At 32.1% G+C, this 18,757-nt stretch overlaps 1 protein-coding gene across 1 annotated transcript; it reads left to right on the top strand.

Annotated features, from left to right (window-relative positions):
- The first annotated feature begins 125 nt into the window (after nucleotides 1-125).
- On the top strand, nucleotides 126-17,769 carry LOC133178204 (perlucin-like protein). Its single transcript, XM_061312954.1, has 4 exons — nucleotides 126-462; nucleotides 16,588-16,667; nucleotides 16,959-17,040; nucleotides 17,507-17,769. The coding sequence occupies exons 1-4, from the start codon at nucleotides 126-128 to the stop codon at nucleotides 17,767-17,769; spliced, it is 762 nt and encodes a 253-aa protein (XP_061168938.1).
- The last annotated feature ends 988 nt before the right edge of the window (nucleotides 17,770-18,757 follow it).

Genomic DNA, 18,757 nt, shown 5'->3' with positions numbered 1-18,757 from the left:
AAAATAAATTGTTTTTGATACATATTTAATGTCACTTCTCGGTAAAATTAGGTGGTATTAAGCAGTGTATTTAATGATAAAAGTAAATCGAACCGAAGGGTCCGGGTTTTTTCACGTATGATACCATGTTGAAGGAGAGTACAAATCTATGCACATTCTTATACCTATTACTGATCTCTCTCTATAGCGAGTGGTTTGTAAAATGTAACACAAATCTTAACAAGATTGAGCTGATTAAACTGTCCGAGTATGACAACCTTCTACCGAGTCTAGAACACTTTCTTATGGAGCTGAAGGACATGGACCACATTGAATGTACTATGGCGTGCTTGATGAACAAGCTTGTTTGTGCAGGAGTTTTCTACAACAACTTGACCAAATTCTGTAAACTACCAACAAATCACCCAAACGAATCAATGGTCTACGATACTCAACCCGGCTGGGAGTTCTGGAAAAATATAGGTAAAATTTTATTAAAATAGCATTGGTTGTCCTTTTCTTATTAAGCAAAGGGCAGAACAAAATATGACTGTCCAAGACAGAATTCATCTAGTAATAGTTCTCAGTATGATCAGATCTTTAGTAGGATTTCAAGAGAGAACCATCCTATCCTGTATTAAGAGAGCATGTCAGTAAGCGTCGAGCTTTCTATGGAAAGTCAAAAATTTGATTTTTTTTAAAAAATAGCGTGCATGGATTATTTCTGTCTCAAATAACGAGAAAAATACAAAATTAATGATTTCAACCATAATCACCGAGTCGTATCCAAGGAGAAACATTTCCTTAGTTACCAGAACAATTTTTCACATTCAAAACGGGCATATACTGACATAATTAAATGCATTTTTCACGCAAATGTTCTCAAAAGATGGTTTAAAACTACCCATTTTTTAAAGATGACTAAATTGATAGTTCTACTTTGCCTGAATAAATTGGATTTAGTTCTTCTGTTACGTTGCTATGGCAATGGGAAAAAGCGACAAATTTAGCATTGAAAAAATAGCTGAATTTAAGACATTTTTAAAAGGCATTTGACAAAAATCCGTGCAACTGCTTATAAACTCTAAAATGAAATTTTGTAACTGTTTGAGTATACAAGAAAATTAAAAAATAAAATTGGGTAGACTTATAAAAACATTGTTGCCATGGAGATTCAAAAATATGCAAATTTGGGTATTTTTAGATGATTTCCTGTTAACAATTCAGATTGCTAGAAGTAATTTGTCCTTTCAGAAACAATATATCCTTATTCCACATGGGTGCAGTTGTAACAGGAAATGAGTCATGCACTACTATGACCTTCTCCTCACATTGACCTTTAACCCCAAGGTCAAATTATTCTGTATTATATATTCTATGTCTAATAATTTCTTATCTAAATCTACATGGTTCTTGATATTTTGAACCTTGCTCCAAATATTTCATACATTGATGCAGTGTATACTGTTAGACAATTCAAGAAGATAATGCATGCTCTACTGTTGACCTTGACCCCAATGGCAAGGTCAGTTAATTAATTGAGGTCAAAGTTAAAAATTTTACCTGATATGACCTGTTCTTGAAATACATGTATTTGAAACATGTGCAAAGTAATGCATCATGAACAACCTTTAGTCAACACTAAATAATGATGCTTCAACATCAATAATGATTAAAATGACCATGATGTTCCCTAAAATTTTCCTCCCCTGCACTATGTAAAATTTTAGCCCCATCCATACCTAGAGGTTGACAATCTGAGGGAAAAAAACTAAAATCCAAATAACTTGGGAATCTTTGCAAATTAATTGATATGATTTAGTTTGGTCTTGCTATTCTTGAAAAGAATATCTGAAAATGTGTACATGTATTCTCATTTAGTCTCCATTTAAGCCTCATCTTAGCCCCTGGGACCACAATTAGTACACAATGACATCTGCACTACCCGAGAGTTCCTTGCATAATATGACAAATCCTGGCTTCGCTGTTTTTATTTTTTACCTATATACTTTGATTCCCTGTTGTGGTTTCACCCTTAACCCAATGGCCATTATTTGATATATCAGGACGCTTTCAAATCATCATTTTCTTAAGATTTATGCAAATATTTAATAAATGACCTCACCCTATTTTTGGCTTTCCCTGATTATCTCCTCTTGGGAAGGAGCTCGGCCATTTATTTGAACAAACTTGAAATATACCCCTTTACTGAAGGATATTCGGTGTCAAGCATGGTCTAATGGTATTTTCAATAAATTCAAAGATGAAAATGCAGAAGTGTTTAAGATGATGAAAACAACAACACAATTTTTTAACAGAAAAGCCCATTAAGTACAGCTATGCTTAATGCCCCTTTAAAAATTTCTCCTTCAATAGTTCCATAAATACACTACTGAAAGCAATTACAGGAGAAATCCAATGAAAAATCTATTTTATTTTCCCCCTCTGCTTATATCATTCAACCTGTTAAATCACATCAAACTGAACTAAAGTCAACATTTATTTAGACTAAAAATGATTCAACAAAAATTAATTTGACCACATTCATTAAAAACATCCTTAGAGTTCAGCCTACCCCCCCATTTTTTTTTAAATAAAATGAAATAAAAAAAATATAACTTGACCCTTTTGTAAAATCTTTAATTTTCTTTTTAAGAAGGAGGTTTCTTTAAAGTGCATGATTTATGCTTCAACTTTTGACAACTACTCCTTAAGAAAATAAATAAAATCATAATGTTCTTCCAAGTCCCTAATTTTAACTTGGAAAATCTTAAGAACCAAAAATAAAATTTTAGTGGCTACTTATTCTTGCAAGTTCCATTTCCTAATAGCTTAAAAATACAAAAAGAATTTTCATAATTTTTCAAAAGTTATTATATTAGATCATTTAATATTCAGTTTATACACATGAAGCTCAAAAACAATACAAAAAGTCCAAGCAAGTCCAAGTTTTGCCTGTGATTTGGGCACATTCATGTATTAACTGTCTATATCATCCAAAAAAATACATATCACATGTAATCCTCCATTCCTTCAGATTCACTTCTGGGGATTACCGGTCTGTGGTTATTAGACAGATCTATGTCTGATTTGGAACATGGTAAAACAAGATTAAACTTTAATAATGGTTCCGATCAAGATACATTTCCTCCAATGGCTTCTTTAAAGGAACAGGGTGTCATCTTCAACTATCTATAATAGCTGTAAAAATAACAAAAGTTTATGTATTACAACTGAATAAGTGATACAGTAGTAAATTAACACACATGTACATCCTATCTTCTGTAAAGGTTGCATTTATGATATATGCATGTAATTTCCACCATGCTAGCCCATGTTAATAATTACATGTAGCATGAACCAGTTACATATATGTAGACAAGGGAACAATTCAGATATATGAACAATTCTGGAGTGGGGGTGGGGGTGGGGTCAATTTTCATAGACAAACATCACTTAATTCCTCCTTCATATGTATGACTCTTTTGACCAAATAACGAGGTCTGGTTTCCTGAAGATGGAGGGGTGGTATGATAATTTTATTGACTACTTTATTATATACATTTTTTAAACTTGGGAATTTTACCCAATAATTCATGGGGTTTTTTTCAATTCATAAGTTTTATTCTCACTTTTACATAATTATATTAACACTCAGACATATCAACTTATAAACTACCTACACATTTTCAATCATACTTCCTTTCATATAGATTCAACAGAATCCATTGTTTTCTGTAGAATAACTTTTCATTGTGTCAATATATATTATTATTTCATCCAAAACTTAAAGGTAAATAAATTTGATGCTATTTTTCAACATTTAATTGGTATCAGTACCATTCCCAGTCCATTTGGCAATTGGTAGAAAAAAAACTCATTTGATATGTTTGTTGCATTGATTGTAATTGGAAGATGTAGGAGAAAAAAAATAAGATTTGAACAAAGTTTTAGTTTTAATGTGAAATAATATAAACTCTGATTTATAAAAGAGGAAGGGGGTGAGTTAGATTGACTTTTTTGTGCGGTTTGGGATTTTAGTCTTACCTGCAGTGTGACCCTATGACCTCTTTATACACTGTATATATTCATGAACATCATAGATATATCTCTAATTATTTTAAATATCATTAAATTTCCTATCATTGAACCCTAAAATAAACACAGCTTTACACGTATATGATCATACAATAAAACTCATACTACTTTACGGTAGTGAAATTTGGGGGGCACTTAACACCACTAAGGCACGATTTAGAAATGGACCTGTTGCACTGGATGAATTATATGCTAAATCACTTTGTGAGAAATTATATTACAAGTTTTGTAGATTTTTATTAGGCGTAAATAACAAAAGTACAAAATTTGCTGTTCTTTCTGAATTAGGTAGACACCCTATGAGTTTCAGTATTGTTCAGCATATTTTGAATTACTGGCATAGGTTAGAAAATTTGGATGACACATATCCTCTATTAAAAGCTGCATACACTGCCTCAATATCCAATTTCAACAAAAACAAATTATCATGGTTTGGTTCTATTGATATATTCAAACAACTTCTTCCTCAGTTAATGCCTCATCTGAAATCATCTACATCAGCCTTTAAACATCATTGTAAACGCATTCTTAATTCATATTTTCTTGAAAAGTGGTATCAAAAGAAGGAACAATTAAGTACTTGTGGGAAGTTAGACACTTACTGCACAATCAAACAAAACTTTGGGCTAGAACCTTATTTATTAATCTTAAGAAAATTTGAGAAAAGGAAGATTTTAACAAAATTTCGAATCTCTTCTCACAATCTGATGATTGAAAAAGGTCGACATAATGGTATACCAAGAGAAGAGAGAATATGCCCCAATTGTAAATTAAAAGAGGTAGAAGATGAAATACATTTTCTTTTGGGTTGTCCATGCCATAGTCTATCAAGAATTAATTTACTCTCCATAATATCTCTGAGATCTCATCTTTTTAATAGTATGTCTAAAAGTAACCAATTTTTATGGTTAATGAACTGTGAAGATGTTGATGTGCTATGCAATTTGTGTGAATTTATAAGTCATGTGTAGTTAAACAAATTCAAAGTCACATGTTGATCTTGACTTTACTTACATGTACTTTGAATTAATACTTAAACTACAGTATGTTATGTTGTTAATATGCGTGTGTTGTTGTATACTCTGCATTGAGCAGAAGTGGATCAATTAAAATAATAATACTATATACTTCAGCACTGACTCTTGCTGTCCATTGCAGTTTAATGTAATTTACACATGCCATTCAACATACAATTTTTTATTTTTTTTTCTTTATTATTATTATTATACTATTATTGTTGTTATTATTATTATTAGGGTCTTCCGTCTTCAGCGGAAGACCCTTCTATTATTCTTCGGTTTCTTTTTCACTTTTATTAGGGTCTTCCGTCTTCAGCGGAAGACCCTTCTATTATTCTTCGGTTTCTTTTTTACCTTTATTATTATTCTTTTTTCTTCTTACAAAATTTGTGCAGACGATTTCTCGGAGATGGCTCGTTCGATTTTATTCAAATTTTCATGGTAGATGCGTTGACATCTGAAGGTAATTCCGGCAATATCATTTTTTGAAAATCACTTCCGGTTGGAATTTATCGCCCTTTTGTTAAAATTCAGAGGACCTCCTTGTCTGCGATGGAACTCAAAAACGGCTTAAGCTAGAGCGCTGAAATTTTCAGTGATGATAGAGGACATGTTGCCATATTGCACCTGGGTTTATATATTTTCCGGAAGTGCCTAGTATGGAAGCTCGGTAGGGGTCGAAATTTAGGACACGAATCATGAGTGAATTTTTGAGACATTTTGTATCATATCTTTTAAAGTATAATTATTTTGTTAAAACATATTGAACAATATTTGTGCAGAATAAAAAGATCTGTAACATGATATCAAGAAAAAAGGGCTGAGTCATCACATTAAGGGCCGATAGGGGCCGAAAGTCTTTAATCGATAACTCTTAAACAAGCAATATTTTTGTATACATTACTGAAGCAAAATTATTTATCTTAACAAACTACAACTATATATTATGATTTTTACGTCATATGTTACATAAATAAGGGCCACAAGGGGCCAGAATGCTTTATCTTTGACGCTTTATATCTCGAAAAGGGGAAACATTTTGAAAAGCAATATTGAACAAAAGTTGTTTAGAATGATGATCTGAACAATGTGCATCCTTTGAATTTTTCCTAAATAGCCCCTATAAGGACTTAAAGGGACGGCCCTTAAATCTTTCAAGTCTACATATCTCGAAAACGAAACGAAACTTCTGAATACTTGTTGAACAAAAAGTCTTCAGAATCACAAGACCTTTCAAGTGATATCAAGAAAAAGGGACTGACCCCTCAAATTAGGGGCTCAGAGGGGCCAAAAGTCTTTCACCTATAACTCCTTAACGTTAAATATTTTGATGTTAATTATTGAAGCAAAAATGTTGATCTTCACAATCTGCAACTATATATCTTAAGATTTTCTTCAAATATTACGTAATTAGGGGCCATAAGGGGCCAGATTGCTTAATCTTTGACGCTTTATATCTCGAAAAGGGGAAACATTTTGAAAAGCAATATTGAACAAAAGTTGTTTAGAATGATGATCTGAACAATGTACATCCTTTGAATTTTTCCTAAACAGCCCCTATAAGGACTTAAAGGGACGGCCCCTAAATATTTCAAGTCTACATATCTCGAAAACGAAACGAAACTTCTGAATAGTTGTTGAACAAAAAGTCTTCAGAATTACAAGACCTTTCATGTGATATCAAGAAAAAAGGGGCTGACCCCTCAAATTAGGGGCTCAGAGGGGCCAAAAGTCTTTCATCTATAACTCCTTAACGTTAAATATTTTGATATTAATTATTGAAGCAAAAATGTTCATCTTCACAATCTGCAACTATATGTCTTAAAATTTTCTTCAAATACTACGTAATTAGGGGCTATAAGGGACCAGAATGCTTAATGTTTGAAGCTTTATATCTCGAAAAGGGGAAACATTTTGAAAAGCAATATTGAACAAAAGTTGTTTAGAATGATGTTCTCAACAATGTGCACCCTTTGAATTTTTCCTAAACAGTCCCTATAAGGACTTAAAGGGATGGCCCCTAAATATTTCAAGTCCACATATCTCGAAAACGAAATGAGACTTCTGAATACTTGTTGAACAAAAAATCTTCAGAATTACAAGACCTTTCATGTGATATCAAGAAAAAGGGGCTGACCCCTCAAATTAGGGGCTCAGAGGGGCCAAAAGTCTTTCATCTTTAACTCCTTAACGTTAAATATTTTGATATTAATTATTGAAGCATTGAAGGGACCAGAATGCTTAATGTTTGAAGCTTTATATCTCGAAAAGGGGAAACATTTTGAAAAGCAATATTGAACAAAAGTTGTTCAGAATGATGTTCTCAACAATGTGCACCCTTTGAATTTTTCCTAAACAGTCCCTATAAGGACTTAAAGGGATGGCCCCTAAATATTTCAAGTCCACATATCTCGAAAACGAAATGAGACTTCTGAATACTTGTTGAACAAAAAGTCTTCAGAATTACAAGACCTTTCATGTGATATCAAGAAAAAGGGGCTGACCCCTCAAATTAGGGGCTCAGAGGGGCCAAAAGTCTTTTATCTATAACCCTTTTACAGTAATGTTCATCTTCACGATCTGCTACTGTAAATATTTTAAAATCTACATCAAACATTGCGTTTTTAGGTGTCATAATGATCAAAATTTTGTTAAACATAACTGAAGCAAATTGTACGTTTTCACTATTTATATATTTATGAACGAAAATCTCAGTCAAATTCCTATCTCATCTTATCAAAAATCGGACGGAAGACCCACTCGTTGCTCGCAACGAGATCGCATCTAGTTATTATTATTTTTATTCTTTTTTCTTCTTACAAATTTTGTGCAGACGATTTCTCGGAGATGGCTTGTTCAATTTCATTCAAATTTTCATGGTAGATGCGTTGACATCTGAAGTTAATTCCGGCAATTCCGTTAAGGGACATTAACTTCCGATAGGAAGTTATCGCCCTTTTATCAAAATTTAGAGGACCTCCTTGTCTGCGATGGAACTCAAAAACGGCTTAAGCTAGAGCGCTGAAATTTTCAGTGATGATAGAGGACATGTTGCCATTTTGCACCTGGGTTTGGATATTTTCCGGAAGTGCCTAGTATGAAAGCTCGGTAGGGGTCAAAATTTAGGACACGAAACATGAGTGAATTTTTGAGACATTTTGTATCATATCTTTTAAAGTATAATTATTTTGTTAAGACATACTGAACAATATTTGTGCAGAATGACAAGATCTTTAATATGATATCAAGAAAAAAGGGCTGACTCATCATATTAGGGGCCGAGAAGGGCCAAAAGTATTAAATCAATAACTCTTTAACGATCAATATTTTGGTATACATTACTGAAGCAAAAATGTTCATCTTAACAATTTACAACTATTTATTATAATATTTATGTCATATGTTACCTAATTAGGGGCCATAAGGGGCCAGAATGCCAAATCTTTGACGCTTTATATCTTAAAGCTATGAAATATTTTGATAAGCAATATTGAACAAAAGATGTTCAAAATAATGTTCTAAACAATATGCAACCTTTCATTTTTTGCTAAACGTCCCCATTAAGGAGTTGAAGGACCGGCCCCTAATTTCTTCTTTTGCAAATATCTCAGAAACGAAAAAGAATTTCTGACTAATTATTGAACAAAAAGTGTTCAAAATCATGAGAGCTTTAAAATGATGTGAAGAAAAAGGGGCTGGACCCTCAAAATAGGGGCTGAGAGGGGCCAAAAGTCTTTGATCAATTACTCTTTAACGATCAATATTTTGTAATGCATTACTGAAGCAAAAATGTTTATCTCAACAATTTACAACTATATATTATGATATTCACATCAAATGTTACATAATTAGGGACCATAAGGGGCCAGAAGGCCAAATTTTTGACGCTTTATATCTCAAAAGTGGGAAATATTTTGATAAGCAATATTGAACAAAAGATGTTCAAAATAATGTTCTAAACAATATGCAACCTTTCATTTTTTGCTAAAAGTCCCCATTAAGGAGTTGAAGGACCGGCCCCTAAATATATCCTTCGCATATATTTTGGAAACGAAAAAGAATTTTTGAATAGTTGTTGAACAAAAAGTGTTCAAAATCATAAGAGCTTTAAGGTGATATCAATGAAAAGGGTCTGACCCCTTAAATAAAGGGCCGAGAGGGGCCAAAAGTATACAATCAATAACTCTTTAATGATCAATATTATGTAATATATTACTGAAGCAAAATAGTTCATCTTGACACACTTTTTCTAAATAACATGATGTTGATATCATATGTTACGCAATAAGGGGTCTTTAGGGGGCCAGATTGCATAATCTTTGGCGCAATATATCTCGAAAAGGAAGAATATTTTGATAAACAGTATTGAACAAAAGACGTTCAAAATAATATTCTGAACAATATCCATTCTTTCAATTTTTGCTAGACGTCCCCATTTAGGACTTGAATGGCCGGCCCTTAATATTTATTTTGCATATATCCCGAAAACAAAAAAGAATTTCTGAATAGTTGTTGAACAAAAAGTGTTCAAAATCATGAGAGCTTTAAGATGATATCAAGAAAAAGGGGCTGACCTCTCACATTAGGGGCCAAGAGGGGCCGAAGGTCTTTCATCTATAACCGTTTAATGATCAATATTTTGTTAAATATTACGGTATTAAAGCAAAATTGTTCGTCTTAACAATTTATTTATATCATTATATTTGATCGAAAATCTCAGTCAATTTCTTATCTCATCTTATCAAAAATCGGACGGAAGACCCACTCGTTGCTCGCAACGAGATCTCATCTAGTTATTATTATTATTATTATTATTATTATTAGGGTCTTCCGTCTTCAGCGGAAGACCCTTCTATTATTCTTCGGTTTCTTTTTTACCTTTATTATTATTATTAGGGTCTTCCGTCTTCAGCGGAAGACCCTTCTATTATTCTTCGGTTTCTTTTTTACCTTTATTAGGGTCTTCCGTCTTCAGCGGAAGACCCTTCTATTATTCTTAGGTTTCTTTTTTACCTTTATTATTATTATTATTATTATTCTTTTTTCTCCTTACAAAATTTGTGCAGACGATTTCTCGGAGATGGCTCGTTCGATTTTATTCAAATTTTCAAGGTAGATGCGTTGACATCTGAAGTTAATTCCGGCAAGTCCGTTAAGGGATATTTACTTCCGGTCGCGAGTTATCGCCCTTTTATTAAAATTCAGAGGATCTCCTTGTCTGCGATGGAACTCAAAAACGGCTTAAGCTAGAGGGCTGAAATTTTCAGTGATGATAGAGGACATGTTGCCATTTTGCACCTGGGTTTAGATATTTTCCGGAAGTGCCTAGTATGGAGGCTCGGTAGGGATCGAAATTTAGGACACGAATCTTGAGTGAATTTTTGAGACATTTTGTATCATATCTTTTAAAGTATAATTATTTTGTTAATACATATTGAACAATATTTTTGCAGAATGACAAGATCTTTCATGTGATATCAAGAAAAAAAGGCTGACTCATCATATGAGGGGCCGAGAGGGGCCAAAAGTCTTAAATCAATAACTCTTAAACAAGCAATATTTTTGTATGCATTATTGAAACAAAAATGTTCATCTTTACAATCTGCAACCATATATTTTAAAATTTTTATCAAATATTACGTAATTAGGGGCCATAAGGGACCAGAATGCTTAATCTTTGACGATTTATATCTCGAAAAGGGGAAACATTTTAAAAAGCATTATTGAACAAAAGTTGTTTAGAATGATGTTCTCAACAATGTGCATCCTTTTAATTTTTCCTTAACAGCCCCTATAAGGACTTAAAGGGGCGGCCCCTTAATATTACAAGTCTACATATCTCGAAAACGAAACGAAACTTCTGAATAGTTGTTGAACAAAAAGTCTTTAGATTTACAAGACCTTTCATGTGATATCAAGAAAAAGGGGCTGACCCCTCAAATTAGGGGCTCAGAGGGGCCAAAAGTCTTTTACCTTTAACACTTTAACGTTAAATAATTCGATATTAATTATTGAAGCAAAAACGTTCATCTTCACAATCTGCAACCATATATTATAAAATTCATCAAATATTACGTAATTAGGGGCCATAAGGGGCCAGAATGCTTAATCTTTGACGATTTATAACTCCAAAAGGGGAAACATTTTGAAAAGCATTATTGAACAAAACTTGTTTAAAATGATGTTCTCAACAATGTGCATCCCTCTAATTTTTCCTAAACAGCCCCTATAAGGACTTAAAGGGACGGCCCCTAAAATTTTCAAGTCTACATATCTTGAAAACGAAACGAAACTTCTGAACAGTTGTTGAACAAAAAGTCTTCAGAATTACAAGACCTTTTATGTGATATCAAGAAGAAGGGGCTGACCCCTCAAATTAGGGGCTCAGAGGGGCCAAAAGTCTTTCACCTATAACTTTTTAACGTTAAATACTTTGATATTAATTATTGAAGCAAAAATGTTCATCTTCACAATTTGCAACTATATATCTTAAAATTTTCTTCAAATATTACGTTATTAGGGGCCATAAGCGATTTATATCTCGAAAAGGGGAAACATTTTGAAAAGCAATATTGAACAAAAGTTGTTTAGAATGATGCTCTAGGGGCTCAGAGGTGCCAAAAGTCTTTTATCTGTAACTCTTTAACAGTAATGTTCATCTTCACGATCTGCTACTATATATATTTTCAAATCTTCATCAAGTATTACGTTACGTTTTTAGGTGCCATAAGAGGGGACAAAAACCTTTTATTTATTACTCTTTAATGATTAAAATTTTGCTAAACATAACTGAAGCAAATTGTACGTTTTGACTTTTTATATATTTATGAACGAAAATCTTAGTTAAATTCGTATCTCATCTTATCAAAAATCGGACGGAAGACCCACTCGTTGCTCGCAACGAGATCGCATCTAGTTATTATTCTTTTTTCTTCTTACAAAATTTGTGCAGACAATTTCTCGGAGATGGCTCGTTCGATTTTATTCAAATTTTCATGGTAGATGCGTTGACATCTGAAGTTAATTCCGGCAATATCGTTTTTTGAAAATCACTTCCGGTCGGAAGTTATCGCCCTTTTATTAAAATTCAGAGGACCTCCTTGTCTGCGATGGAACTCAAAAACGGCTTAAGCTAGAGCGCTGAAATTTTCAGTGATGATAGAGGACATGTTGCCATATTGCACCTGGGTTTAGATATTTTCCGGAAGTGCCTAGTATGGAAGCTCGGTAGGGGTCAAAATTTAGGACACGAATCATGAGTGAATTTTTGAGACATTTTGTATCATATCTTTTAAAGTATAATTTTTTTGTTAAAACATATTGAACAATATTTGTGCAGAATAAAAAGATCTGTAACATGATATCAAGAAAAAAAGGCTGACTAATCACATTAGGGGCCGATAGGGGCCGAAAGTGTTTAACCGATAACTCTTAAATAAGCAATATTTTTGTATACATTACTGAAGCAAAATTATTTATCTTAACAAACTACAACTATATATTATGATTTTTACGTCATATGTTACATAAATAAGGGCCACAAGGGGCCAGAATGCTTAATCTTTGAAGCTTTATATCTCGAAAAGGGGAAACATTTTGAAAAACAATATTGAACAAAAGTTGTTTAGAATGATGATCTGAACAATGTGCATCCTTTGAATTTTTCCTAAACAGCCCTTTTTAGGACTTAAAGGGACGGCCCCTAAATATTTCAAGTCTACATATCTCGAAAACGAAACGAAACTTCTGAATAGTTGTTGAGCAAAAAGTCTTCAGAATTACAAGAACTTTCAAGTGATACCAAGAAAAAGGGGCTAAGCCCTCAAATTAGGGGCTCAGAGGGGCCAAAAGTCTTTCATCTATAACTCCTTAACGTTAAATATTTTGATATTAAATATTGAAGCAAAAATGTTCATCTTTACAATCTGCAACTATATATCTTAAAATTTTCTTCAAATATTACGTAATTAGGGGCCATAAGGGGCCAGAATGCTTAATCTTTGACGCTTTATATCTCGAAAAGGGGAAACATTTTGAAAAGCAATATTGAACAAAAGTTGTTTAGAATGATGATTTGAACAATGTGCATTCTTTGAATTTTTCCTAAACAGCCCCTATAAGGACTTAAAGGGACGGCCCCTAAATATTTCAAGTCTACATGTCTCGAAAACGAAACGAATCTTCTGAATAGTCGTTGAACAAAAAGTCTTCAGAATTACAAGACCTTTCATGTGATATCAAGAAAAAGGGGCTGACCCCTCAAATTAGGGGCTCAGAGGGGCCAAAAGTCTTTTATCTATAACCCTTTTACAGTAATGTTCATCTTCACGATCTGCTACTATAAATATTTTAAAATCTTCATCAAACATTGCGTTTTTAGGTGTCATAATGATCAAAAATTTGTGAAACATAACTGGAGCAAATTGTACGTTTTCACCATTTATATATTTATGAACGAAAATCTCAGTCAAATTCGTATCTCATCTTATCAAAAATCGGACGGAAGACCCACTCGTTGCTTGCAACGAGATCGCATCTAGTTATTATTATTATTTTTAAATACTCTTTTCCATAGATTATGTATCTGTTTATTCTACATGAGGCAGAAGTGGATTTCTGTATATCCTTTAAATTAGCACCGTCTCTTGCTGCCTCTTGTTGATGTATCAGACATTTTTTATGTGTTCAGTTATATGTATAATATTAGTAATAGTAATGCACATCATTGCACATTAAGTTGTATCAATTAAGAGTACAGATATATCTTAAATCAAGACAACCTATGTCTATATGTGAAACTCAAAACACCACCAATGTACTAAATGGGAAGAATTGCTCTTCATTATATGTTGTATTCTGTCTGTTATCTTATCTGTAATTATACATGTTATATGTTTATGCCCATTGGGCCCTGATTTGGTAATAAATCCTATTCTATTCTATTCCATTCTATTCTATTCTATAGCATTTATCTATCTTAATTGCATTAAGAGTAATCTAACAACTGCAGAATTAAACATTAGTGGTCATGTAACAGGTTGCTCACAAGCTGTAGGTACGTTGCATCACTCAGTCAGTCAGTATTTGTATCACAGCATTGGAAAGAGAAATGACCATCCTAATCTTTAATTTTGCTTAAAAAGATAAACTTATCCAACGTTTACCCAAAAATATACATGAAAAAAAAACATATTCAACATACCACTATCTGTGTTTTTGTCCAACTACTCCAAGTTGGAAATTTTCCTTTTTCTCCCGCAATTCCTCTATTGTTGTTTGTTTCATTCTTTCCGACTCTTTTGCTAGAGAGCTCTTGCAAGGGAGGTAGTCCAATCGTTTTTCAACAGAGTTTTACAACATTTCATTCAGATATTTTACTTAAAGTCTTTAGTGTCTACCCAATTTTATTTATTTAATTTATTGAACAGAGTATTCTCCTTCTACAGATATATGTAAAATTTTCTAAAGTTGTCTGGATTTTGCAAACAACATAGCTCTTCATGCAATATAATTCTATAGGTAAAATCTAGTAAAAATCAATTACAAAATAAATTTTCCTTATATAACAGAAAAATGTATTTCAAAGCACTTTATGACCCACATTATAAAATTATACATGGAGTTTGGGTGTAATATACATGAATTATAACAGGATAAGGCAGTCCAAGTATTTCTGTAATAAAATATAGCAAATGCCCTGGTTGCCATGGAAACAAGAGGTCATATGCCTGGGTAGGTATATTTTTTTTTGAAAGACTATTCATATGCATCATGTTCACAAAATTTGAGCTAGAAATAATTTTTTCCACTTTTGGTTATATAGCATGAAGCTCAATACTTAGTGACATGCTCTCTTAATTACAATTTTTGCGGGGAAAAAGGAATGTAGAAAAATTAAATTCAAACAAATTTGAAAGTTTAGGATAAGGAGCAAAAATATAAGAAACCCAATCATTTTAGTTGAAAAGAAGAAGGTATGGTTTTAGCTTTATTGTGCCCTAAAAAAATTAATGTTTTCAAAAAGTTTTGAAACTGGCTTAAATATTAGTTGAGTATATGACTGTAATAAATCAGGAAAGAATATAGCATGATGGAGTACCATTCTGGATATATGACGTCATTAATTTGATGCATTTCTCTATTTTAAGCAGAAAAAGACTCAAAATGACCCATTTCAAGGGTTATTTTCCTTAAGAAAATAGTGTCCACAGCCGTCGCCTAAGTTAATTTTTAGATATGTTGTGTAAAATTCTTTGAAAAATCATATATCTCAAATTAAAATCTTTGTGGGCGATGCCTGTGGACAATATTATCTGAAAGAAAATTCCATTGAAAATTGAGGTCTTCTGCAACTTTTTAAGAAAATACGGGAAAATGCACAAGTTTATGACGTCACAATTAGCATTTGGAAGGTCATGTGTGAAAAAAGATTTGTATGATCTTTCTGCATGAAATTTCAATAATTCAAAGAGCATGAGTTAATTCTTTACATCACTTTTATTTTTAAGAAAAACACAGGGCAAGATTTGTATTGAAACCGTACCTTGTTCTTTATAATAGAACCGTTGAAAGTTTTCTTTCTTCCTTTTGATTTAGTCAATAAAATATGTTCAAAACAAAGTTTTCTTTAAAGTTTGTCATTCAGCCTTAATTGAAAAAAAAAAATCAATGAAGCTAGAAAGAATTTAAATTTAATTAACTCTTGTAAATGATGAAATCTTTTGTTTTTAAATTAAAAAAAGATACAAACTTGTTACGTCGTGAATGAAAAAAACCATCAACAATAGCAAAGCTTTCCATGCATTTTTATTAATATGAGAGTTGATTCAATAGTAATGTCAAACCTGCTATAAAATCTTTAATAATTTAATCTTATCAACAAAATTTAATACGCTAATAATTCTATTTTAAAATTTTCACCTTAAGATTTCATTTAGATATATGCAGTACTTTTTAAAATATTAAAAGAAACACAACGCTGGGTCTCTTATATCGCAACATGACAATAATGTACCGACGTCTTTATGACGTTTCTCTTCGGTGCTCATTTTCAGCTTATCCTCGACTAAGATCTACCCAAAACGGAATGAATTTAGAAATAACACATGGGTAAAGTTAAAAAATATTTAATACATCAATTCAAAAAGGCGATATATTAAAATGGCAGTAAAGCTAATTAAAAAGAAGCACGTGAGAGTTTAATAAATTATGCGATTGAACTAAAAATTAGTGCCGAGAAGTAACGTTATAATGACGTAAGTAACATTCTTGCCGTGCAGCGATAGACAAAACCTAACGTTGTGTTTATCTTAATATTTTTTTTAAAAAGTATTCTATGCAATGAATGAAATCTTAAGAAAAAAAAATCAAAATAGATAGGAAAATCAATGTGTTAAAATTTTGTGATAACATTCGATTATCAAAGATTTTATAGCAGTTGTGACATTAGTTTTGGAGCAACCCTCGTATAATGAACCCTTTACTATTTTAGGATGTGACCCCGGCTGGCTTTATCATTCAGAACACTGCTATCTTCTCACTCATAGAAAAACGTCTTGGCATGACGCACAGGTATAGTGTGATCAGAAATTGGCTAGCAAAAAAGTGTGTCATATTCGTTTCATATCAGAAAAAAATCTTTCCAACTTATTTGAATTCTTTTAAAAATTTCTTTTGGAACCAAGATCAAATTATAAACATGCACTGAAAATACAGGATATAAATTTAAAAATTATATAATATTCCACAGAATATGTCAACAATTTTATCTGATTTAAAAATTATAAATTGATCAATAATATCTTATCTTTTTTTCATTAAACATTTCTTTTGTTTTTACTTTGTGTTGTCATATACAAATAGCTTCAATGTGAAAGTAATGGGGCCTTCCTCGCTGAGATCAAATCTGCCAAGGAGAACTCATGGATTACAGAAAAACTCATGGGTCTGTATTTTTATCATGCTTGTAACACTGGGTGAATGAATTTTGAGGGGTTTTTTCATTTAATTCAAAAGAAATATTCAAATGATATTAAGGAGATCGCATGACTCTTAAAATGAGCTTAATGTGTCAAAATATAATTTATCAAAATTACTTGAAAAATTATTCCCTTCTCTCAGTGGATGTGTATTCTGATTTTTTCCCCCATTTGTAATACTTCGAATTCCAAGAAAGAAAATTATTTTTTTTTTGTTTGTCTTTCTTTCGTTATGTAAGGCTTTGGAAGCTAGAGAGAAATTGTACGTTATAAAAACTCTGATATTATTTTCAGTGGTTCTATCATTTTTGGTACGTAATGATTCAAATGGCCCTGCTTTCTATCACTTTCCCAAGTAGTAAAATAATTGATATATGTCTAAATATGCCAAATAACGTTTAAACGCACATTATTAATTTTTTCCATTTGTAGATACAAACATGTTTGTTCTTCAAGAAAGCCAAGGGTTGCCTGATTTTACTGAACAAGTGTGGATTGGTGCAAATGATATTGATAATGAAGATTCGTTCATCTGGAGTGAGACGAATTCTACTTTGAACTTCTCGAATTGGAATCAGGGAGAACCAAATGATGAATACGGCGAGGATTGCCTGGCAATTATCCACAAAACAGGAAAGTGGAACGACCTTCCTTGTTCATCGAATCTCAGTTACATTTGCGAGAAAAGAAAATAATTTAAACTATTGTGAATAAACAACACTTCTTTGTAAAGGCTCTTCTTGTTAGATAATGATTTGTTAGACTTTTAAAAATTTGAATAAAACTTATTGGGCAGAAAAAATACTATTTTTGTGTTCCATTTGGTTAAGTGGGACTATTAAACTTTGATTTAAATGAACAAATGTTAGAAAATAAATAAGCAAGAGCAATTAACGTGAACTACACATGATCTTGAGCGCTAGCAACTACGTTACTCAATTTTGATAGCATATGCACACTCAAATTCACTCTGTAAAAAGATAACATATTTCAGTTTCCTATTATCTGACGTCCTTATTTTGTCGTCTAACTTGTATAAAAAAAAAAGTACAAGTAAATTAGGGCCTATGATGCCAAGATTGCAAAAGTCAGATATTTTTCAAATTTTACAATTTACAATTTTCAAATTGATAATAATTAAAAACCTAGCTTTTCTCAACCACCTTCTCAGGGCTTTCCGACAAGATAGGAAAACATTATTTAAGGTCAAGATCTGGTAAATGAGTTTGACTGTCTTTATTGGTGCTAGATTCATTATGACGTCATAGTAGATTTAAACGTATATTTTCCCGTACTTTATTGCTTTAATAGAAATATATAGAAAATGAAGCACTTTCATGGAATTCAATTTGAAATCATGTTAAAAATAACCCCGATGCCTGCATTAAATTTAATATCATTTTAAAGCAGAGGTCAAAAAGATAACAGTTTAAAACCGTTTTCAGGGAGACTGTAGGCAATCTGGATACATTTCAGTTCCCTGAGTTCGAAAATACTCCAAAATTTATATCTGATTTCCTTCATTTTTCATGGAAAATGCCAGTTTAAAATATGTTTTTTCGTTGAGTTTACCTAAAAATTATGTCCGGATACACCTTATTTTACCAAGCTATATTTGTAAAGGATCAATAAAAGAACTTGTGTCTCATATTTGAAAATTCTGTAGGCACCTTTCATTTACTA

This window comes from Saccostrea echinata, unplaced genomic scaffold (genome assembly GCF_033153115.1).
Source record: "Saccostrea echinata isolate AGI-Se365-2 ecotype Australia unplaced genomic scaffold, CSIRO_AGI_Sech_v1 ptg000002l, whole genome shotgun sequence".
NCBI lineage: Eukaryota > Metazoa > Mollusca > Bivalvia > Ostreida > Ostreidae > Saccostrea > Saccostrea echinata.
This window is presented reverse-complemented; position numbering and strand designations above follow the sequence as displayed.

Coding starts and splice junctions, on each gene's coding strand:
- LOC133178204 (XM_061312954.1), top strand. CDS start 126: ATGTTGAAGGAGAGTACAAATCTATGCACATTCTTATACCTATTACTG. Junction 463..16,587: donor GGAGTTCTGGAAAAATATAG/GTAAAATTTTAT, acceptor TTACTATTTTAG/GATGTGACCCCGGCTGGCTT. Junction 17,041..17,506: donor GATTACAGAAAAACTCATGG/GTCTGTATTTTT, acceptor TTCCATTTGTAG/ATACAAACATGTTTGTTCTT.